General features: G+C 39.9%; 1 protein-coding gene across 9 annotated transcripts in view; it reads right to left on the bottom strand.

Moving 5' to 3' along the window:
• The window catches only part of LOC137095529 (RNA binding protein fox-1 homolog 1), a 1,101,487-nt gene that overhangs the window by 719,274 nt on the left and 356,600 nt on the right, over window positions 1-25,613 (bottom strand). For all 9 annotated transcript variants that reach the window (XM_067462295.1, XM_067462296.1, XM_067462289.1 and 6 more), the window contains exon 3: window positions 20,125-20,172. In XM_067462295.1, the coding sequence (XP_067318396.1) occupies window positions 20,125-20,172 (48 nt within the window). The remainder of the gene's footprint in view (window positions 1-20,124; window positions 20,173-25,613) is intronic.

The raw sequence follows: 25,613 nt of genomic DNA, 5'->3' as shown, positions 1-25,613 counted from the left end.
GCCTGTCTCTGAAAGTGGGCACTCCAAACACATACATACATATTTTCACTTTTATTATCTTTATAGATTTATTTTATTATCTTTATAGATTACTGCAGATGCAGACTGTGGCCAGGAAATCAGAAGACGCTTACTTCTTGGGAGGAGAACAATGTCCAGTCTCGATAAAATAGGAAAGAGTAGAGACATCACACTGGCAACAAAGATCCGCATAGTCAAAGCCATGGTATTCCCTGTAGTAACCTACGGATGTGAGAGCTGGACCTTAGGGAAGGCTGAGCAAAGGAAGATCGATGCTTTTGAACTGTGGTGTTGGAGGAAAGTTCTGAGAGTGCCTTGGACTGAGAGAATATCCAACCAGTCCATCCTCCAGGAAATAAAGCCCGACTGCTCACTGGAGGGAAGGATACTAGAGACAAAGTTGAAGTACTTTGGCCACGTCATGAGAAGACAGCAAAGCCTAGAGAAGACAATTATGCTGGGGAAGGTAGAAGGCAAAAGGAAGAGGGGCTGACCAAGGGCAAGATGGATGGATGGCATCCTTGAAGTGACTGGATTGACCTTGAAGGAGCTGGTGGTGGTGACGGCCGACAGGGAGCTCTGGCGTGGGCTGGTCCATGAGGTCACGAAGAGTCGGAGATGACTGAACGAATGAACAACAACAATAGATTTACTTATTTACATTATTTTGATCAAGTTGGCTAACATTAGCATGACACGGCCCTTATTTAAAAACAATGCAATATTTGTGCCATGGATACAAAAGTTAAAATACAATAAAATACAAAGAAAATCACATTTACAAGCTAAATACCACCACCACCCCCTCCCAAATGGCTGACCAATACCAAGTTGATGCATAGAGTGGATGGAACAAGCCCCTATTCCATATTTATTTAGTTTATATAGGAGTTTGACTTCTTCAGAGGATATGAGTGCAGGATCTCCATAAAAGAGGGGGAACCATGGATAAAAAGTACTTTATAAACATGGGAGAATACTATCTGAAAAAAAAACCTCAAGGTCCTCCAGCATAACTTCTGCTGGACAATGACCATAGCATTGTGCTGGAGGACATAGAGGGACCCCTGGGGGGGGGGTCATGAAGGGGGTGTCAGAGGGGTCACCAAAGATGATCAGAAAACACAGTATTTTTTGTTGGTCATAGGGGTTCTGTGTTGGACGTTTGGTCCAATTCTATGATTGGTGGGGTTCAGAATGCTCTTTGATTGTAGGTGAAGTATACATCTTAGCAACTACAACTCCCAAATGTCCAGATCTATTTTCCACAAACTCCACCAGTGTTCACATTTGGGCATATTGAGTATTCATGCCAAGTTTGGTCCAGATCTATCATTGTTTGAGGACACAGTGCCCTCGGGATATAGGTGAACTACAACTCCAAAACTCACGGTCAATGCCAACCAAACCCTTCCAGTATTTTCTGTTGGTCATGGGAGTTCGGTGTGCCAAGTTTGGTTCAATTCCATTGTTGGTGGAGTTCAGAATGCTTTTTTGATTGTAGGTGAATTATAAATCCCAGCAACTACAACTCTTAAATGATAAACTCAATCCTCCCCCAACCAGTATTCAGATTTGGACATATCAGGTATTCGTGCCAAATTTGGTCGAGTGAATGAAAATACATCCTGCATATCAGATATTTACATTACAATTCACAACAGTAGCAAAATTACAGTTATGAAGTAGCATCTAAAATAATTTTATGATTGGGAGTCACCACAACATGAGGAACTGTATTAAGGGGTAGTGGTATTAGAAAGATTGAGAATCACTGACCTAGAGAGTCCTAAAGATAACATCTTAGTGAAATGTGTGAATAATAACATACCTAAAAGTTAAACCCACAGATATGGAGGGCAGACTGTATTTTCAGTTTTGTTTTTGACATTACAGGAATTCATTTCTATTTTCATGTTGACCTATTGCCTCTATTACATCTGTGTTTAATTTGAAAGCCATCTTGACTCCTAGTTTTGTGGGGAAAAGGTGGAACACAAATAAAAAGGAAGGAATCACACAACTTCCAGAGCTCCTGTACATTTGTCAATGAATTTTACTAGCTCTTGTAGTTGCAAAGATGTGACAGTTGAAGAACTGCAGGACTCGGCACAAGACCCCCTACACCTGCAGAATGTCAACCATGTCCTGCCATGACAGGTAGAACATGGAGAGGTGATTGCCTCTGCCACAATGGTGAAAATGACATCAAAGACAGCCCTGTCTTGCAGTATGAGATGAAAGCTCCAGATTCTAAAGACACATTGGCTAAATTCCATCTGAAACTACACACTGAGCCTTACATCCACTTTTTTTTTCTAGTACTGCAAGGATAATCACCCTAATGTCAAAGCTTTTCAAAAGCTGTTTGCTTTGGAGCATCAAGAGTGCTTATTTTCCCAAGGTAAACATTTTCTTTCTAATCCCTTGGACTACTGTGGCTGTGTATTACAAGACGGCCCCGATGAATGTGTTCTATGAGACAATATTTTCTCATTATTGCCTCTTGTTTGTCGTATAACCTGACTGTAGATTGCTCACCTCTGTATTTACTGGCGGAGCTTCTTCTTGCCATATCAAGAAGATGATGAGAAACCAACTATCTAATGCAGCTCATCATAAAACACAAAGAAGCCTGGATTAGACTGTGGGGGCATCTAGACCGACATTCCCTTCCCATCACCAACCATCCAGCCTCAAAAATATTGCAAGCTGGGTTCAATAGACATAGCCTCTTCTTATTATTGGTCTTTACCATCTGGTACACCAAATATATATCACCACTGGACAATGGAAGGGATGAAGGATTCTATTTAGCTAATAGTTAACAATACCCCAAAGATCCATGAGTATCTCTTCATGAAATGAACCCAAACACATCCAGACCATCAAATGTATGCCCTGAAAACCCTGCAAACTTGAGAACATTTTCTTTATGCTCCTTCTTGTCCCAGAGTTCTTAAAATACAAATTGGGTGTATTTCATGGAACTGCAGGTGGAAAGGTGATGGAGGGCCCAGCTGAAGACCTTTTGGAAGGTTGGCCTTCTGTTGGGATCAAGTATGTTTCCTGTCAAGTTTTCCCCCTAGTATCTCCACTTCAGCTTCTGCTACAGAAGGATAACAATGGATTTGCCTTATACCAGGTCTTTGAAAACTAATATTGGCTGCTCCGCATCCTGTTTCAGAATACCAAATGCACAGGTGAGTGCACTTCTAGTTAAAGAATATAAAACAAACCAATTCAGGTTCATACATGAACTACATGATTACATCAAACTAGACTCTAACTATGGAGCCCCCGGTGGCGCAGTGGGTTAAATTGCTGAGCTGCTGAACTTGTTGATTGAAAGGTCACAGGTTAGAATCCGGGGAGCGGTGTGAACTTCTGTTGTTAGCTCCAGCTTCTGCCAACCTAGCAGTTTGAAAACTTGCAAATGTGAATAGATCAATAGGTACTGCTCTGGCGGGAAGGTAACAGCACTCCATGCAGTCATGCCAGCCACATGACCTTGGAGGTGTCTATAGACAATGCTGGCTCTTTTGCTTAGAAATTGAGATGAGCACCAACCCCCAGAGTTGGACATGACTGGACTTAATATCAGGGGAAAACCTTTACCTACCTTAAAATCTAACTATGAAAAATAGTTTGAATGTCAGATGCCAACCAGGGATCCAAGGAGAAAGTTGAAGTTCAAGAAACTAGAAAACAGAGAGTGCTGTCACACCATGTCACAAAGTGACATGGAGCGCTTTTTCGGCTGTGCTAAGTTTGACTCAGCACAACTGGTCTAGTAGTTATCCCAATCTTATCCTTTCAAGGCAGATCATAATTTTGTTGTTGCCTTTCAGCCTTATACTCTGTCAAGAATGAAGCTGTTTGACCTTCTACTCCTTCACTTCCAGGTCCGCCTATGACGCTCTGGGTCCCGCTTTTAGGAACCTTTTGGAAGGTTGGCCTTCTGTTGGGATCAAGTATGTTTCCTATCAAGTTTTCCCCCTAGTATCTCCACTTCAGCTTCTGCTACAGAAGGATAACAATGGATTTGCCTTATACCAGGTGTCTGAAAACTAATATTGGCCTTTTGGAAGGTTGGCCTTCTGTTGGGCTCAAGTATGTTTCCTATCTGACTCTGACTGGAGCATGTGATCTAGGACCTTTTCATATGAGGGTTTTTCAGCCCCATTTTTCCACTTGTCGACAGGGCCTGGACGAGCCTGCCAAGTGTCATCAGATGATGCTGGGCAGACCCCATCCACATTCCTTTTAAAGTGGAGAGGAAGCATCGCATGACACTTCCTCCTCCACAATAGAGACGAAAGTGTTTTGATAGGGGAAAGGGTGGTGGGGCAGTGCATGTTGCCATCCTTTCTCCCATCTGATAGGGAAAGGGTACCAACACACCTTGTCCCATCCCCACCATATGATGGGGAAAAGAAGGAGGGCATGTGGGGTACCACGAGGCACCCCACACCCATTATCTTTCGCTGGTGACTTCCAGAGAAACAGCAAGGACTCGGGGGCTGTGTGAAGAGGTCTATGGACTCAACTTTTTCCTTATCTGAGGAAGCCTTCCACATGTAGGACATAGCAATCCAATGGGGAGCCATTCTCCAGAGATTTAGATAGAGGATTTTGACATGATCCATGGATAAGAAGGGTTATTCCACAGAAAATGGGGGAAAAAAAACATTGTCACCTCCAGGTTGGTTGACCTTAACTCCCACTGCCATTTTTCCACCTAGGCAATCAAAAAGGCCAAAAGTTGTACCATTGTGAAAAGAGCAGATGGGTCAATGCACAGAAGTGACAAACTGCAAAGACCTTCAATGTGGGGCAATGAGGTTAGCAGGACATCTTTTTTGACCACAAGATGGATAGTTCCACTCCTAAAATTCTTCTGGCCTCTTCCTAATTTTCATAATAGCTAGAGATAGAGAATGCTTGACGAACATTTCTAAACTTTATGAGTGTCCAGCTGTCTTGGATGGAAAGAAAAGGTAGATAGGGAAGGAACAGAGCTATGCCTAATTCCCTGCCTTTTATTTCTTTTCTGCCAGGTATCTAGGAGACATTAAGTGAATTAGGAATTGTGGATGGAACCCACTGCACCATTCTTGAAATATTACAGCTCAAAGCACCTGTTGGCTGCTGTGGAGGCAAGGGTCTTTTTACTTGCCACTGGGCAAAAAAGTTTCATTAACCAGCCCCTAAGATTTATTCTTTCTGATGCTTTTGACATTTGCACACAAATTTTTCATTACTCCAAAGCAGAGGTGAGAAGGGTGAAAATGGGAAATAAAGAAGCTTTATTTGCCTCTCTCTGTGTGTATACACAAGTTTTCTTTGTATTTGGCAATCATTTCTCATTTAGTTTATAACTGCTACATATTGGAGATGAATACAGTATTTTTTCTCTCTCTCTCCATTGTGTTTTCATTTCAGAAAACCTTGTGAGCTAATAGTAAAGTGCTTTTTGTTTAAATTTAATGCCCTATTTCCCCTTCAAAGTGTTCACTGATGTCCGATGCAAGTCTTGAAATTTAGTACTATGTGAGAGTAGCTGAGAAGTGTACAGAAATAAGTACTGATATGCTACATCAATTACTTAGTTATATCTGCATCTACACTATAGAAAGAATAGAAGAATGTAGTTTTAACCCACTTTACCCATCATGGCTCGATGTTATGGGATCACAGCATTCAGTTTTATAAGGTCTTTAACCTTCTCTGCCCAAACGTGTCAGTACCTCACCAAACAAAAACATCCAGGATTCTTCAACCAAAGTGACTTGAAGTGGTGTCAAACTGCATTCATTCCACAGTGTAGAATGAATGCCCTGCTTAAGAGCCAGCAGCTGGATTGGCAAAGGAGGTCCATACAGCTTCCAAAGGAGGAAAATGATTTAATCCACAACCAGTGAACAAAGTTGCAACAAGGAGTCAATATGTGTGTAAAGATTTACATTCCTTGAAAACTTTCCAGATGGATTTACCCAACTTCACTTATTTGTTGGAGTTGATGGAAGCTATATTCCAAAAGCACTAGGAGTATGGCAATGTGGCGGTGAAGATAATAGCCCACCAGATGTTGGAAAGGAAAGCAATATTTACCTCTTTAGTTGTTCAATCAAAGTCACTTTAGCTCTTGCCACAATGGGAGACAATGCACCTGCAAGTGCTGATACACAAGTAAAGGTAGACCAAACTTGGTCAATATAGCAAGGCTTGCTTGGCAGTTGTGAATGGGAAATTAGGTTGTTCCTTGACATTTGAAATATGGACTGAAGAATCAATAGTAATATTGCACGTGACTCAAAGGAAAAACAAACCGGGTGCGATGTTCCCTCTAATACTTAAGGGATCATGGGAAAGACAACTGATACAATCAGTGTAATTAATCTGTGTCAGCCCAAGTGATTCGTGTTCTCTAAAAGAAATTGGTCATGGCGATAAGAAGTTAAATTGATTTCTTTGCTCCACCCATTTCTGTGGCAAGTCCGACTGAGTGGATTATTGGTTTTCTAGTCAGCATCAAACTGAACTCCAGTTACAATTGTTAGAATATACTATCACGGAAGGCTAGCCTAGATGTTAAGCCAAAATAAAACAGAGAAGGAGCAAAGATGAAGAGAAAATATGGGAGAAAAGTTTTCCTAAGTCAAGACAAACAAAACAATTCTGAACCAGAATAATGAATCTTACACTTCCATTCATGTCACGAAGTTTTGGCAATGTATGTGATTTGATTCCTCAGACCTATAAGTACAGATGTTCAAAGGTTTTGTTTGGTCCACATTTCATAGCAAATCCATCTGATCCATGTCATCTGAACTAATGCTGGGATCAGAACTTATAGTTTGTATTACGTTCCACTCCAAATCTAGACTCAGGAAATGGATCAAGATGAATACAAAAATGTGCAGTTTGGGATAAAATATATTTAGGGAACCAAAGAATGCATTACGAGAAAATGTATTCCATGCAGTTTTATTTCATTAATCCACAATGTGAAAATAGGACACCATATGAGTTGTTGTTGTGTGCCTTCAAATCAACTAACCAAAGAGGTGGGTTGGATAGGTGCAACAGAAGACATATATTAGATGCTGATTTCAAACAGTTTTGAATACTACAGAATTGGACTGGAAGACCTAAAGGTGCCTACAGAAGTGTCCTCCATCTATAGGCTTCTGTGGTACAATCCTATAGTCATTTTCTGCTGAAAGTCCAAGGCATTGATCATTTCAGGTGAAGAAAATACAGTTCCAGACTATATGCGAAGATTGCATTACACCAAGTGTCATACAATGGATCTACTGTAATTCCAGAACATCTACCAATATAGAATATTGGGAATCTCTGCATTTTTCAGAATACATTTATTAAGGTGTTTATTAGTCATTGGTGGGTTTTAGTCGACCAACATTAACTAAAGTTTGAGTCAGTTCTTAAACTCAGTTTGGAATTATTTGTGCTTCAGGGGGCGGGGATGAGCATTCCCTCCAAAAGGAGATATTATATGCTGAGTTGCAAGAGGTCATGTCTAGGAGAAACACTGGGAGTTGGAGGAACATTTATTTATTTATTTATTTATTTCTTGCATTTATTAACCGCCGCTCTCAGCCCTAGGGCGACTCGTGGCGGTGTACAGCACATAGAAGACAATTTACAATAAGCCAAGACAACAACAACATATTACTAATACACAACATCTAATTATACTAAAAATCCGCTTCGTCTTATCATGGGATCATAATCAATCTCGTAGTCGTAGTCCATTCTGGTTGTCATTTCCAATAACATAGCACTCAGTTGAAGGCCATCTCGAAAAGCCATGTTTTCAGGCCCTTACGAAAGGCCATAAGGGAGGGCGCCTGTCTAATTTCAGCAGGGAGGGCGTTCCACAGCCGGGGGGCCACCACCGAGAAGGCCCGCTCTCTCGTCCCCGCCAGGCGTGCCTGTGAGGCAGGCGGGATCGAGAGAAGGGCCTCCCCAGATGATCTCAAGGTCCTCGTGGGCTCATAGGCCGAGATGTGGTCCGCAAGGTACTTTGGGCCGGAACCGTTTAGGGCTTTGTAGGATAACACCAGCACCTTAAATTGGGCCCGGTAGCAAATCGGCAGCCAGTGGAGCTGGAACAACAAGGGCGTTGTATGCTCCCTGCGTCCTGCTCCTGTTAACAACATGGCTGCCGCACGCTGGACTAGCTGAAGCTTCCGGGCCGTCTTCAAGGGCAGCCCCACGTAGAGAGCGTTGCAGTAGTCGAGGCGGGATGTGACCAGAGCGTGTACCACCGTGGCCAAATCAGACTTCCCAAGGTACGGGCGCAGCTGGCGCACGAGCCTAAGAGGAACATGCCAAGAGGAGTCAGGCCATGCTGCCAAAGCACCAGGAACTAGCTTCCTGAAATAACTGCACCTTTCTACATAGAAATGCCATGCAGAAGGAGCATAGTCTCCATCTGGAAGTGCAACTTACTTGCCTTCTAAAGCAAGTCAAAACGTCCAGTTATAGAAGACTGTAGACTTAGTCACCATTAATATTTCAAGGGTGGTGAAGTGGGTCCAACATAAAAAGAATGCCAATTTTTTTAAAAAAAAAAACAAACAAAGTAAGAAAGCGGAAAGGCCAAACACAAATAAGTCTATTGCCTTCTAAAATGCAAGCTGGAACTCAGGAGAAGAAAAGTGGTTACATTGACAAAGGTAAGCAAACTTTCCTCTCACCCTTCATATTCTGCAACTCAGGACAGATTGGAAATTGAGTTGTTGTAGGTTTTTTTGGCTGTATGACCATGTTCCAAAAGCATTCTCTCCTGACATTTCACCCATATCTATGGCAGGCACCCTCAGAGGTTACGAAGACCATAGATGCAGGCAAAACATCAGGAGAGAATGCTTCTAGAACATGGCCATACAGCCTGAAAAACCTACAACAACCCAATGATTCTGGCCATGAAAGCATTTAACAATAGATTGGAAACTGAAAGTGGGACCCATGCTATGTTATAGCTCCCCTAACTGGGAGTGTGACTTACATGTGTATGGTGATATGAAGAGAGAAGGTTTATAAAGAGAATGCTATGAACCAATAGTGCCAAGAAAACCCTCTATCTTCATATGGCCAAGTCACACTGTATCTGAAGCTGATGTAGTGTGACTTGGTCAATAATGTGTTGTAGTTGTAGTTGGGTGCCTTTAAGACATTTTTGACTTATGGAGACCCTAAGGTGGTCATATCACATAGTTTTCTGGGACTGAGACTATGGGACTAACAAAAAGGCCTCCCAGTGGATTTCTGTAGCAATTAGGAAATTAAACCCCGGCCTCTAGAGTCATAGTTCAACCAAATACATCCAGTACATTTTCATGGCTGAGTCCCAGGAGCCTTTGTCAAGCACTCAAACCATTACACTACATTGGCTCACCATGCTAAATAGATAAATATATCACTATGAAAATTGAATTAAATTAAATTAGAACTCTGATTCAATCCTTGACATCTGAAGTTGCAAAAAGTATGTGCAGAAGGGCAGGAGAAAATTTTGTTTTCCCCTTAACTTGATATCTTGAATAGGAAGTGCTAATTAAGTAAACAGTACTGGGCTAAATGAGCTAATCATTTTACTCAAGCAATTTCTTAGATTCATGTTTGCTCAAGTACCTATTCATTATTGACTTCTCTTTCCATTCCTTCCTGCAAATTACTGACACAGCGAATGGGTCACAACTGCTATGTGTTCAAGGAAGGGTCCTTTCTTGCTATACTGTCATAGCGATTGAGATAGGGCTATTGGAGAATCATTTGCAATTTGATGTTGTTGTTGTTTACTATTGTCATGTCAACTTTAACTTATTGCAACCCTATGGAAGCCCACTGGGTGACCAAGTCATCCTTACAGGGAGTACAAAGACAAACAACCTCTGAAGAAATCTTGCCAAGAAATCAATATTATGAGTTTGACTTAGGGTTGCCATAAGTTAGAAATGACATGAAGGCACACAACAACAATTGGCTGATCTGCCTCTAACTCAACCAGGAATCAATAGACTTGCTCTGGTCTAGTAAACCTAGAGCTTTGGCTTCTTTTACTGCAGTAGTTCTCAACCGATGGTCCATGAGACATGCGGGGAAAATTGGTGCCGGGTGTGTGCCACCATTGGAGGAGAGCGAGAGAGAGATGGAGAGGGAGAGAAGGAAGGAGACACCAGCGTGTTGTCCTCACCAGCACTTTCTCAGCCTTAGGAGGCTTCCCCAGTCAGGGCGGAGAAGACTAACACAACGGCAATTTCTGCAATGCAATTTTCTGAATCAGCATTTCAAATAACCAAACTGAATCTAAAGTTGACCAAAAACTGATTTGTAACCCTTTTGGCACTAATGTTGGAGAGTGATCCCTGGTCAAAGTGGTCCCTGCTCAAAAAAGGTTGGGAAGCACTGCTTTATTGAGTCTATCCATATCCACTTTCAATGTGGTCTTCTTGTTTTCCCATTCCTTGCCACAGACCACTGTCTTTTCCAATGAGTCATGATAACCTCAGTTTAGTCATATTATCTTCTAGGGAGAGTTTAGGCTTGAATTGCTCTAGGAGCCAAATCATGGCAGCACTAAAACAAATCTATCATGGGGTTATTTGGGGTTGTGAGTCTGACTTACAACCCCAAATTCACCCCATGAAATTTTTGGCTGAGCAAAGCCCCAGAGTCTTAGTCCAACACTGAAAGCACTATTTATTCTATTTTCAGATGGTGCTTCTTCCCAATTTTATGTAAATTGCTTCTGTAAGAGTCAGATGTATATAACAAGATAGGAGAAATGCTCTCAAAATATTGTTAAAATATGAAGCCATAAGACTTATTTGGTTTTATTTTAAAAAGAGGGAACAAAAATGATCTTTCATTGATTTCCTAAAACCTATTCTAACGACTGGAGTCTCACCAGAATTTCTAGATATCAAGCTCTATGTCTGTATTACCTCTTTTAATTAACTCAAGAGCCAAGCAGCCAAGTATAGATTCTTTGTCCTGTGCTGCCATCTTCTGGATATTGAAGCCCCCCAAAAAGCACACAGAATAACATTTATTGTTCACTTAAAGATAGCTCATTTAATTAATACAGGTCATGGAATTACCAACACCTGTGTTTGAAACAGTTGAAATTTTCAGAAGATTAAATATGGCAAATATGAAATAATACGAAACCATACCAGAGACTTAAAATAAATATGTATAACTAGCTTACATCTAATTTTTGTATGCAATGTGTATTCTTTATTTAAAAAAAATGTGCAATTGTTGTGAGAGATGCTGTAAAATGGAACTAAAACTAAATATTTAAATATCAACACAGTGCTATAGTTCACAATAACCCATAAATAAGCAGAAGGCACATTGAATCGGGGATTGCAACCTTAGACAGTGTGGGTCACCCTGTGCTATTATCTAACTTTACAGGATCCAAGAAAGCAAAGGCCATCATTTACCAGTGTTATATAATTGAACAGCTTTATCTTTAGGAAATTTTATTCAATGTGCAATCAAAATCATCTTCCCTAGAAGGCATTTGGAGGCCAAAATATTTTGGTGTCTCTCGAGTTATAACCCTCTGCGGTCTCTCCTAGGTAAATGTAGGACAATTGAAAAGTCTTCAAATGGACCTGGGAGCCCCAGTGGTGCAGGGGTTAAACCGCTGAGCTGCTGAGCTTGCTGACCAAAAGATTGCAGGTTCAAATCCAGGGAGTGGTGTGAGTTTCTGCTGTCAGCCCCAGCTTCTGCCAACCTAGCAGTTTGAAAACCTGCAAATGTGAGTAGGAGCTGCTCCTGCGGGAAGGTAACAGCACTTCATGCAGTCATGCTGGCCACATGATTTTGGAGGTGTCTATGGACAACGTCGGCTCTTTGGCTTGGAAATTGAGATGAGCACCACCCCCCAGAGTCGGACAGGACTGGACTTAACGTCAAGGGAAAACCTTTACCTTTACCTATGAAATGGACTACCTTTAGATTGGGAATCAGTCTCCAAGGTCTTTTCTTTCTCCACATGTTGGAAGAATTAATTCACAGATTTCTAATATTCCCATAATTTATTTTGATTCACCAAACCGTTTCTTTATCATCAAGGTATTTGTCCAAAGACCACCTAGGAAAGTATTAAAGCTCCCCCAGAACACATGAGCCAGTTGGTTTTCCAGCCATGTTTATCAGACGAGATGGGAAAAAAATAGCATCTTGTTGAGAAGATGGGAAGGGGATAGAGTGGCAATTGCTTGATTTTCTTAAGAAATCTCTAAAATTAGAGATTTTACGTGCTGCAGAAAAATACTGCTGATTGAAAGGTTAGCAGTTCAAGCCCGGGTCAGGGTGAGCACCCACTGTTAGCCCCAGCTCACCTAGGAAGTCAAGGAGCCCCCGGTGGTGCAGTGGGTTAAACCCTTGTGCTGGCAGGACTGAAGACCGACAGGTCGCAGGTTCGAATCCAAGGAGAGGTGGATGAGCTCCCTCTATCAACTCCAGCTCCTCATGGGGACATGAGAGAAGCCTCCCACAAGGATGATAAAAAAATACAAAACAAAACATCAAATCATCCAGGCGTCCCCTGGGCAATGTCCTTGCAAACGGCCAATTCTCTCACACCAGAAGCATCTTGCAGTTTCTCAAGTTGCTCCTGACATGACAAAAAAAAAACTAGCAAGTCGAAAGCAGAAATGTGAGTAGATAAATAGGTACTGCTTTTAGTGAGGAGGTAATAAAGGCGCCCTTAAGGACATTGATTGGCGGAAAGCTCCTTTGCATGGAAGATGGAGTGACAGTACTCCCCATGACTGGAGTTGAGCACAGCCTCCAAGATACCATAAATAGTACAATGGGAAAAACTGCCTTTATTTCTGTTTGTGTTAATTGTATAATCGCCACTGAATGTTTGCTGTATGGGTGTTCTATAAGCCGCTCGAAGTCTCCTTTGGGGTAAGGGCAGGGTATATTTAATGTAAATAAATAAATAATTTTCCAGAATGAGGCTGGAGTAGTGTCTGTATTTATTTATTTGTTTATTTAAAATTTTTATATCCCAATCTTCTCTATCTCCGTAGAGGGACTCAGACCAGCTATAGATGGGGCAGATCATTTCAGGTGGGCATTCAAGCAAAAACTAAGAGCCAAAGAAGGTTCTGCTATTAAAAGAGAATACATTGCCCCTCTTAATTCTGCAAATTTGCTATTATTGTTCTTGGAAATAGGTAGCTTGCTCTCACATCCTCAGAAAAGAACACCCTGCCATGATTTGGCTAAATGAGAACAAAGTCATGCAACTTTTATGCAGTTGAAACTCATTCTGTAGTCAAAAATATACTTTTAATGAGATTGTGCCTTTGATAGAAGCAGAGACTGTAATGAACAGATGGGTCATTACTTTGCTTGTAGGCATGTTCTTTAATTTTTATTTAATTTCAGTACCCTGATGTTTTTTTATATATATAAATTACTTATAATTTAGGGTTGTTTTTTTTTTACTGTTTCTTTTGATGTAGGTGCATTTCCCCCATCTAATATAAAAATGTGTAACAAATACCCAAATTTAGTTTATTCATTTGTGAACATTAACTTTCAGGGTCTAGGTTTTTAAATGGCAAAATGTGATTATGCTAGCTCCAGAAATAGGTTAAAGTAAGGATATGGGAATAAAAATCTTTCAGTAATGTTGATTCTTCCACCTTCATATTCTCCCTACCATTGTTTCATATTGGACACTTGTGATACAGTTTTATTAATCTGCACATGTATTTGCAGTGTTCTTAATTTCTTTCACTTGCCTTGGTTGAATAAAATATGTTTCTCTCAATGCTATGGAAGTTTTGCGAGATCATTAGTCTTCTCGGCCAAAGAATGATGGTGTCTCACCAAACAACAAATCCCAGTATACCATCACATTGAGGCAATGCAGTTCAAACTGCATTGCATTCATCCTTTGCAAAAACTAGCATCATTTCCATATATGTGTTAACTCCAAATGGGATGTATGGCATTTATCAAATTCAAGAGATGTTATGCAATATCCCCACATGCCCTTCTTTTCTTGCTTAGTAGATAATTCTTTCTTTTGATGTTCCCCCCAGGTTATGTCCATATATCATATATCAGACATAAAAACACAAAACCCTTCATGTTGGTATACTGTCAAACCGCAGAGATGCCTCCACAGTCTGTCTTGTGATATTTTTAAAAGTCATCAGGATGTGTGTTTATGTTTGGGTTTGTGTGTACATAGCAGGATTCCAATGGTTGAGATCGATGACACAATAACAGGGTTTTCTGACCTTGATCAAAAAGAAGATGATTCCAAGGGAATTGAGCCCAAACTGCTAAGATAACATAAATCATATTTGGACTGCACAGGTTTCATATATAAAACATGAAGACTGACTCCAGTCGCCCATCAATCTGGAGGACAGTGAAAAGGGCTTATTTTCAAGTTTGGCCTTTGTGGAGGATTCTGAGAGCAAAAGTAAATAAAGATGTGGAGGGGCCATTAAGCTTCCCTTCTCATATCAATAAATATTTGAGCTCAGCTTATCACACATATGATATCTTCTCATAAAGCTTGATGTACACCTTATTTCACTTTAGGTATATTACTACCAGGGGGGTTTAGAAATTACATGCCCTGTTTCTATTTATCCCTTTTCTAACCAATATCCAACCCACATTTTGGTGTCTCAAATGTTAGTCTTGTTTACTGGTATATTTGACCTGCCGGTTCCAAAAATTGCACCAGTTTCCCAGTATCACCTCTAGTTTTTGAGAAACAGAACATACGCTGCCTAACAGTTGCCATCTGCTCAACCATGATAACCACATCTAAGAAACTATAACTGATGCGGTCTATCCAATGCAGTCTTCTGAATCGGTGCCCCCAAACATCCCAGGAACAGGCCTAAAATCAAAGACACCACGATTTTTTTGTTATTGGTTGAGCTTTGTTATTCATCCTAGCTTGGTTATATCAAATTGGTCATGGTGTGAAAACTTTCTTAAATTCATACAATTCTCACCACTACTACTTTTTTCATTCCTTGCTGTTTTTCTCCTCAAAACTGGGTATTGCAGCACAGGAGAGAAAGAACTAGCAGTTTCTGTACATATTTTGAACAATCAGCACACATAAAAAAGTTATATGGCCCTGTGCGTTGACACTTCTGAGGGAGGTCAGAAGGATGCTTTGACACATCCGTCGTCTCCTGTCACTTTATTAAATCACTGATTGCTGGTTGGGGTTGGATTAAGTAGAGAGACAGGAATGCACACATGGGAAGGACTGTCATCTTTTCTATCCTGAAATTCCGTAATTGCATGTCACGGTGACAGGAAGAACAAGGGGACCGTAACAACCAATAGCAGTCGCATTCAAATGCCATTGAAGCTTCCCATTAGGACCTCAAGTTGTATGGGAATTTACATTTATCACAAAGTTTTGAGTGTGCATGCGCGCGCGCGCGCACACACACACACAGAAATGCACACTTGTTGAATTAGAGCTGGCAGAAAGCTATGGGGACTTTTTCAGATTCATTTGGCCAGGCTGTGCATACACTAATAGAAAAACAAGTTTGCAATGGGTTGAGTCAATAAGTAGACTTTAAAAATGGATAGACAGCTTCACATCAATTGGGTCAATCTTATCAGTCATGATATTTCTTAGTTTGGTATCCAATGGTTTGTTCTTGGGCTGCAACAATAGAGGTCTTCAGTTTATTCCTCAACCTTTTCAAGGTGTTCCATGTGTAGATGATTCTTGAGTATTGCTTGGAGAAAGCTTTGTTTAGAGAACTCTTAAAGGGCTGGGTGTTCAATGTCCTCATTGTGACAGACCAATACAGATTCAGAATAAGTTTCTACAATCACTTACAGGTCCACTGCCAAGACTCTACTTTTGGAAGACAGCCTCAGTCACGAGAGGTGTTCTTTCAGTGTAATTGTTTTTAAATCCAGGTTTCCCTCTTTCATAGTGGTCCTGCATTGTAACCCCAATGAGGACTGTATTTGGAGCACTACTGAACATGAGGATAGGGACAAACATCACAATCATGAAACCTTCAAACCAAAAGGGTTGATGTTAATAACAGCCATTTGGCATTTTAGAAGGACTCTGTATAAGTGAAGGTCTTTGAAGAGGAGCACATAAGACATTTTGCTCTCTGTTCAGCATTGAGAAGGAAAACACACAAACACAAAAACCACCTGGAATTAAGATCTATATGGGAACAGAGGTGGATGTTCATTGTATCTCATGGGCAGATTTATGTTTTTGATCAGTATCCCCTGCTGTCTTTGACCTTTACTTTGCTCACCTGCACGTGGGCCATTATAAATATGGCATTTGATTTCTTCACAAAACTGAATCTCTGGAAAGTGCTGTGAGACCCTTTAACAGACGGTGCTATAAAAATCTATATCCATAGGCAGAGAAGCCAAACATTTAACTGTGCATATTGTATCTCCTCGTAGGATCATGCAGAGTTATGAAATCTTACAGCACAAAGGGGACACTCCCCCCTTCCCCAACTTTGCTGGCCCTTTCGCATTATCAGCTCAGTGATGTAGCATAAAGCCCTTTTGATCTTGTAGGCCCCATGGTGGTGTTGGCATGCAGAAAGTGGCAGTTTTCTCTCTCAAGACAAACCTCAAAAGGATTCTCACAGCAAACCATTTTTTGTTTCCTTTCTGCCTGTGCTGCAGGAGCAGGGAAGCGAAATGCGGCACTGTGAATGACCTTGAACTACAAAGCTAACACCACTCAGCTTCTTGTTAGCTGTCAGCATTGTGGTCGCCTCCAGGGAATGCTGCCAAGAATGTCAATGCAGATCCCAGCGAGGTTGACTTGACAAAGGAGAAGTGGGCCTAATCAAAGGCAGAGGTAGGGAAGCAGAGCAATGGAAATCTCAGGCACAACGGGCAAGTTTCAAAGGGACACGGAGAACTAATGGACTCAAAGTATCAAGTCTGCAGTGGGTTACCAAAGTTTTCTGCTGAAGAAAGCACTTAAAAGTTTTTTTTCCCCTCTTGGAAGTTTTGGATACAAACTTCAGCTTAGTTAAAAGCTTGGTTCTGAAAATGAAGGAGCAACCACCAATTGTTTTGCTTTCCGGCAATATATTTTGAGCTTTCTCTCAATGTCATCTGGTGGTCCCCACTGAAGTGGTTTGACGAATCCACATCAAATTCTGACTATCTTTAAATGAGCTATCCAAAGTGCTGAAGCTATTCAGAAATAGTGTTCAGAATTTTGGATAATTTGAATTGAAATCTGGACTGGTAACATGGGAGACACTAGCCACTGCTGCATATGCCATAAATGTATTCAAGAAATTGTTTCTAGTAGGATATTTCTATCTCAAGAGACCTCTCTATGCATTTCTTTTATTTTTCAGTGTGTGGATTGGGCACTGATCCAATTTGCTACCTTGCTGGTACATTGGCCACCACCATCCGTTTAGAAGTGAGGTTTATCATATCTGATATCCTTTAAACTGGATCTAAGAGTTCTTCTACACTGTGGAATGAATGCAGTTTGACAACTCTTTAATTTCCATCACACAATGCTATGGATTTATGGAAGTTGTAATTTACAGACTCTTTAACTTTCAAATGCCCAAGGGTACTGGGGCTTCACCAAACTGCAAAACTGAGGATTCTATAGCATTGAGACATAGCAGTGAAAGTGGTGTCAAGCTGCATTGGTTCTGCAGTTGGAAGCACCTGAAACCAATGCCTTCTCTGCTTCCACTCAGTTGTGAACTAAAAGCAGAGCAAGAAGAGTCACATGATGTTCATTTTTTAAAAAGGAGAGAATCCCTCTACATTTTAGGCATCCTTCTCCTGAATATTGGCTTCAGAGAGTCAAGAGCTCTTGACGTGGACTCTTTTAAATGGGAGAGCAGGAAAACAAGCAATCAATCCATCAATCAATACGTAAACAAAGACTGCCTTCTGCTTGTTCAACAGGATCTTTGGCTTGCAGACATCAGCATGATTTTACATAAACACTTCCTTGTTCTATATGGAGTGATTTATAAGAAGAAAACCATTATAAAGATTCAAGTGAGGAAATCTTGTGAGCTGGGGAAGCATTCAATGGGAATCCTTCAAAATAATCAGTGAGCCATGTGCTCAACCCATTTTTCTGTTTAGAGACATAAGGCATGCCTTTTAACTCTTGTCACAAGCTAACAGGGGTCTATTTCAGTGGCAACAGTGCTTAACTCCTTTCTGTGGAAATGAACGTGGGGAGGAGAGGGAGACAAAAATGTTTAACTCTGGATGGAATCTGCTCCATGATTTCAAGACCAAGATATTGTTCTTTTTTATCTGAGTGAACTCCAAGGGACCTTTGCTCCCATCAGACATCTCAAAATCTAATCAAAATTTCAATCAAGGGTACAATGGAAAGTATTGAAAGCAATTTCAGAAACCATTTTGGTGGGACAAAAAAGGAGTCAATGAAACACTTTGGCACATCTTGGACCTCTGGAAACTGAGCACTATGTGTGTGCCATTATTAAACCCACAGGGGTTAGGGACGTCTTCCAGGTCAGTGTTATCTGAAAACATTTTTCTGCCTATAGTTACCAATGCAAGTTAGCAAGTCTGGACTTAGGAACACATCAAGCATGGATTCAGAAGCTCGGTGAATCATTTCACATGAAACAAATTATACTTACTGGATCCCTCTTGAGAATGTTTAACCTATTACAAATAAGTTTTAGTTCTATTTGTATTTTCAGTAAAAACAGAAGAGCTTTACTGCTGTTCTTTTCACTGTGACAAGGGAAGGACAGAGATAACCCATTTTGTTTCAGCAAGTATTTATCAGACAAAACCAGAAGGAAAATGATAGCATTGAGAATCTTGGTGGCATTCAAAAGACATAAACGTGTCCATGCTCTGCTGTCATGCTTGACAAATAGGAGCTGCACATTTTTAATGCTAGAATAAAAGTATATTAAATCCAAAATAAACACTGTTACTCAAATGATAATTTTAGCTGTTTAATATTGGCAATTTCTTTAACTTTTTGAGGATCATGAATGCAATTTGATAGGAGATTGAAGCAAATATTTGGCTAACTTTGGGTTAAAATGGGCAATTCAATTGGCTTCAGAACAGATTCTTATGAAAACATGCAACAGAGCAAAAATAAGATGGAATGTGCATGTACATTCCCTGATAAGGAGCAAGCATTGTTTCCAAACTCTGTATGTAAACTTGTTCTTTGTATCTTCTTCCAAACTTCTAGCTGGTACATGAAGAACATAAGTTGTTTTGGAATACAACTTCAATCTTTGGTAGATGTTTAACACAATCTGAAATGGCTGTAAAGGTCAGTCATTTTCTGTTTCTAAACAAGCTGTTTTCCCCAACACAGCTCTCCTTTATTTTGGTCTGATGTTCACTTTCCAATGTTTTATGTTAACCAAAAAGTAGCAGTGAGATGGACTGTAAAGAATTGAGGGAGTCAACAGAGGAAGCGAGGTAGTGCTTGTCTTCATTCACATATTGGTCTCTTCAAATAATATTGCGATGGGGAAAGATTGCAAATAGGTGTATCACCACTATGGCCTGTTTTACAAACAGGAAATGAGCTAACATGTCTATGAGTAACAGAACAAGAGAAAAAAGCATTTGAACTGAGAGGACATTTCTAGACTTCTAACTTTGGTTAGAAGATGGAACACAAAATTATTTCAGCAAGCCATAGAAGAACAGCAATGTGATTTCATCTCAAAACACTAGACAATGAACAAGGCTCAAGATTTAAAAAAGCAACATTTTTCCCTATGGACAGAGAAGTACTCTGAGAGAACATTTTCATTACAGCTTCAGTCTTCAATTCAGTCCAATATCCAAACCATTATATCCAAGAGGAAAAGAAAATGTCTCCATTTTCTTTCAAATATATCAATACATTTTTCACACAGTCTTACCAGAAATAAAGTAAACACATACCAGAGGCACTTATAAATCCAAGAAATGACAGTGGTCATTCTTTAAAACCTTTATGTTAACCTCTAGTAGCAAAACAAGAAGACATAAAAACCAAGGACTTACTTTTCGGTCTTCTGTTTCTACACAAGAGCTGCACTCCAGTTTAGGGTCCTGAAACACATTAAGGGGAAGGAAACATTAGAAAGGAGGAAAATGATCCTGGGCCTTTGGAACAGAATAATATTAATTTATTATTATTAGATTTATTTATACCCCACTTTATCTCTCCTGCAGGAGACTCAAAGCGGCTTTGCATAAATGCAGCAGCATACAATTTAAAACAGACAAATATGCAAACATTAAAACAGGATCAAACATAAAAAGTATTTTAAAAAATCATAGTTAAAACTTTTAATTACAATTTTAATACTATATTTTTAAAAAACCCCAAAACAAATCAAACCAGCATGCATTGCTACAAGATATATGAGGCTTAAGTGCATGTCTGTTAACAGGAACTGAAGAAAGGGCTTGATTGTTTTCTGCTATTCTAGAGATTAGAGCTCCATGGGCATGGCCATATAATGTAGTTGAAGATCTATATGGTCAGCATAGACAAAACATGGGCAAACTTTGGTCCTCCAGGTGTTTTGGACTTCAACTCCCACAATTTGTAACAGCTTAAGTGGCAGAGGGGGAAAAGGAAGGGGCCTGAGGCTGTTCAGAATTGTGGGAGTTGAAATCCAAAACATCTGGAGGGCTGAAATTGCCCATGCCTGGTGTAGACTCATAGAATGCCATTATTGCACTAAACTGAATTATATGAAATGTCATTTCTAATTGCATGATATGCCGGTGTAAATGGGGCCAAAGATCAAGTGCAATGCATTTAAACCCCAGGATAGAGATATTATCTGAATATTAGGAAAAACTTCATGAAGGTAAGATCTGGTCAACATGGGAATAAACATCCTAAGAAAGTAGCAGGTCCTCTGTCTTTGGATAGGTTTAAACAAAGATGGGCAAGATGTGTGGATTGCAATTCCATCAATTGTCCCAACAACTAACTGATATTATTGCTAGAAGAGATGTCATGGCACTGTTTAACAAGCCACAACTTGTCTACTTTGGTCCTAGACGGCATTCAACACAGGGCAGAGAGTTTTGAGCCACAGTTTACAACTTTCAAAAAACAGCCATCCTATAAATGTACCCCTCCATTCCCCCAAATTAACTTATTAATGTCAGCAGTAGATGTGGAAAATCTTCAAAATATTTCAAAAACTGTTTTTTTTAAATTGTTAGGAAACTGCAACAAGGAAAATCGAAGATGAGTGAGAATTAGAGTCGTGCGCAGAATTTGTTTCTCCCATTTCCTTCTTTCCTTTCGTTTCTTCAGGAGCATGGAACAGGAAGGCCCCTCCATGTATGAAAATCAGGTCAACACAAAAGCAAGTCAGAGTGAACCCCAGCTCCTCACCTGCTTTTTGGCATCACAGATTAAGAGGCACTCCGCTGCAGGCGATGGCAGGCTCGGGTGCTTTCTAGGCCGGCATGCCATGCATGCACTCTCCTTAGAAAAAGAGAGTGTTTTTATGGTATGTAGGCCCAGAAAGCACCCGCCCATTCCAGTGCCTGCAGCCAAGTGCCTCCTCTAGAGTAAAAACAGCAGGTAAGAAGAGGCCTCCTTAAAGCGTGCATCAGAAGGGGAGCTTGGGCTGATAGAAAATGGGCCCTATTATGGGCCAATAGAAAACGGCAGTTCCCAAAAAATGGATTGGGGTCCCCACTGAAAGCCAGGACATGAAACGGGTCAAGGTTTATCCACAATGCACAACCCTAGTTAGAATCGTTGTAGTTCACACTTCCTCCACAAGATAAAATGCACACTTTTACTTAAAATTACATTTTTCTGTATTAAAAATACATTTTTGTAGAAAGCAAGATCCCTGCAGAGAGAGAAAAAATTCTGCAACTTTGTTTTGCAGAAAATGCTGTTTTCTGAGCACAATAAACCCTTCTCCTGCACAGACATGATGTTTCATATTTATGTGCAATTTTTTTCTGTAAAGAAAATGCTGTTTTCTGTGCCAAACTTATGTAATTTTTTCAATACAAATTAAGCCACACCTGCAGATAATCAGAATTTTTTAACGAAAGGCAGAAAAAGGTGTGCAAGCATGAAATTCGTGAAGTTTTATACACCTAGCAAGTGGAAAAGGTGAGCAACTCAGTGAATGCTAATAGCACTTTATTTCCGTCTGTCAGCCACACTCCGAACAAAAAGAAAGCCATCTGGCTTGTCAAACAAACAACAAACAAACACAAAGCACCTGGCATTGTTGAGACCTTATTCAATATGTTCTTGTCATAGTTAATTTACAGAAAATTCAATGTTGCGCTCTATCCCGCATTCTCTCTTCAAACAATGAACTAGACAAACATTTTAGATACCAAAGGGTGCAGATTAATTATAACAATAATTATATTATTATATTATTATGTTTAATTTGCACATTATTATTATTAGTAGTAATAGAATTAATAATAATATCCTGCTTTATCTCTTTATTACAACATTAAAGTTAACCAACACTTTCCACAGAGCAGTAACACACACACAACTTCATATAGATTCCATATAAATGTTACCCAATAAACAGGAGAACAAAGCCCTTTTGTTCCTCCCAATATCTCCAATGAGGCCTGTAAATAAATACATAAGATCCTTCTTAGCTTTGACATGCAGCTCAAAGTGAATATGCAATGATATCAGAACTGATAAGAGTGTTGCAATGGGATATGAATATTTGCAAATGCCTTATTGGATAATGGTTGTGCAAGAGTTGGAAAACAGCTCTTTTAGGTGGCTCCTTTGACATTAGGGTGGTAATTGTTTTTTTAAAAGTAATCTGAAAGGTCCTGTTGTTGTTTGATGCACAACAAAATTACTACACAGCAAACTAGATCACTGCCTTTTGTATTGTATCACACGTTGGACACTTCCCAAGTGTCTAGGACTGTGTAATGAATAGGCGAATAATATGTGCAGATACTTTATTATTATTATTGTTATTATTATTATTATTATTACTATTTTACTGACACAAAAACACAGTATGTCACAGCAAATGAAATCTATATGCTGGATTTCATATCACAAAATCACAAGTCGAACTTTTCCCAAGCGTTTAGGACTGTGGGATGTATTTTCGAATGATGCGTGCAGATCCAAGTAAGGTGGCCTTTTGCAGTTGACAGAGTGTGATTTTGTCAATGTTTATTGTTTCCAAATGCCGGCACCAAGTGTGCCGATGACCACTGGGACCACCTGTACTGATTTATGCCAGAGCCTTTGCAGTTTGATTTTGAGGTCCTGAATTATTATTATTATTATTATTATTATTAATTATTATTATTATTATTATTATTATTATTATTATGCAGCTTAAGTCGCTGAGGGGGAAAAGGAAAGGGCCCGTGGATGTTAGGAATTGTGGGAGCTGAAATCCAAATACCTATAGGGCCATAGTTTGCCCATGCCTGATCTGGCAGATTGTATTTTCCTATATGAGTGTGCTTGTGTTTTAAGATATCTTGATATTTTGATGAATTGATGCAGTCTGATACCAGTGTAACTGCCAGGACTCCATTGGATCTTGGGAGCTGTAACTTTATACAGATTTTAATCTTTTCTGTAAAGAGTAGAAAAATAATAATTCTGGAATGAAGAAGACCTGCACAGTCTGGATCATTTCAGCACAAAATTTCTTGTTTTATGCTAGCTAGCCAACTCTATAAGTCTGGTTAACAATGGGGCATAACCAAGAAATGGAAAGAGGATACAGAGATGCCACAAAGTGATAGAAATCAGACCTGGATTTATGCTTGATTGTGGTTATCCCATTAACCCAAAGTCTAATTTTAGAGACATAGTTGGTGTTGGGAATACATTCCTCTTCTATAGCACTATCTCCACTTTCCAGCTAATATTTTCCTCCTGCATGTGGCTCTTGTCTGCTGCAGTATCACAAATGATCGGTAGATGGAGGCAAAAGACCACACAATCTAGCTAGAGCCCCTAAAGTCAGACCTTTAATTCACTGCTGATGGTATTTGACAGGCTAAGTTTCAAGCTATGCAACTACTCAGCATAACAAAACACATGCATCAAAACTATTTACATACCAGAAAAGCATTATATGGAATCATATAATCATAGAAGAGTTGGAAGAGGCCCCATAGGGCCATATAGTCCAACCCCCTTCTGCCAGGAAGGAAAATCACAATCAAAGCACTTCTAACAGATGGTCATCCAGTCTCTGTTTAACAGTCTCCAAAGAAGGAACCTCTATTAAACCCTGGGGCAGAGAGTTCCACTACTGAACAGCTCTTCTTATGGTCAAGAAGTTCTTCCGAATGTTCAGGTGGGATCTCCTTTCCTGTCATTTGAACCCATGGCTCCATTAAGTCCTAGTCTCCAGGACAGAAGAAAACTAGCCTACTCTCTCTTCCTTATGATATTTTTTCAAATAGAATCTTGAATTGTGATCAAAAGTATAGAATATACGCAAATCCATCATTAATATATTTCACTATTTCCATATCATGTTGTATAATCATATAAAATGCTTGGGAAGCCAGTGCTGGACTAGGAAAGTATTTTTTCGAGATCATAGCAAGTTGAAGCTGGAGCTATGTTTATCTCCCTTGCTGCAGGATGGGGCTAAAAAGTCGCCTTTGCTGTTGTGTAATCATTTGGAGGATAAAAGTGAGAAAATGGCATTTAGAGAAGGGTGTAAAATAAGTTGTGATCATCACAGCCAGGAATAACTTCACTAAATTTCAAATGGAATATGTTTTCTCTTTCATTGCTATAAAAATGGTTGTGCTTGGAGATGATGCAATCTTGCTTTGTATATATCATCCAGCAATGCTACATCAGGAGAAATGTGTGTATTTGGACTGCTTGACCTTTCCAAAGTTTGCATTAACTGGGTTGCAAGACAGATAGCCCTACAGTGAGAGGGAACTGCTGAGGGCAGCAAATCCAAACTTTATTGACCCAAGGAGGAATAAGCGCTCACCTTTACTTCTTATCTCCCAGAACTTCTGCTATCCTCCCATTTATTCACAGCAAAAGTGTTCTAAGGCACCTGCTGGACTCCGAACTGGAGGACTTTCCAAGTTACAACAGGTCAAAGCCATTGATTGATTAGAGAGATGTGGGAAAAAGCTCCAATACACTGTAATACCAGCTACAGCTTTTCAATTAATTGCTTCTTTTTCTGCCTGTCACCAGTTGTACTACATTACCCACTCAATTAGCTTTTTCTCCTTTAAAACCCCCCTTTTTATTCACAATTAGCCTTGAAGTGGGTGTCTTCCCCATATTAATGCTACATCAGGCAAAAACTCTCTCTCTCTTTCTCCTTCCTCACCTGCATGAATATATGTATCTTATTGTATATTAACCCTGTAGAAGGTGGACACAGAAAGAGCCTCCTTGAAGACTGAGTAAATACAGTTGGGCGTCCCCTGGGCAATGTTTCTTGTAAATGGTTAATCTTTCAAACCCAAAAGCATTACTTTACAACATTATATGCACAATA

The sequence above is a fragment of the Anolis sagrei genome, chromosome Y (assembly GCF_037176765.1).
Source record: "Anolis sagrei isolate rAnoSag1 chromosome Y, rAnoSag1.mat, whole genome shotgun sequence".
Classification (NCBI taxonomy): domain Eukaryota; kingdom Metazoa; phylum Chordata; class Lepidosauria; order Squamata; family Dactyloidae; genus Anolis; species Anolis sagrei.
Note: the sequence above shows the minus strand (reverse complement) of the source record. Positions and strands in the feature narration are given on the sequence as shown.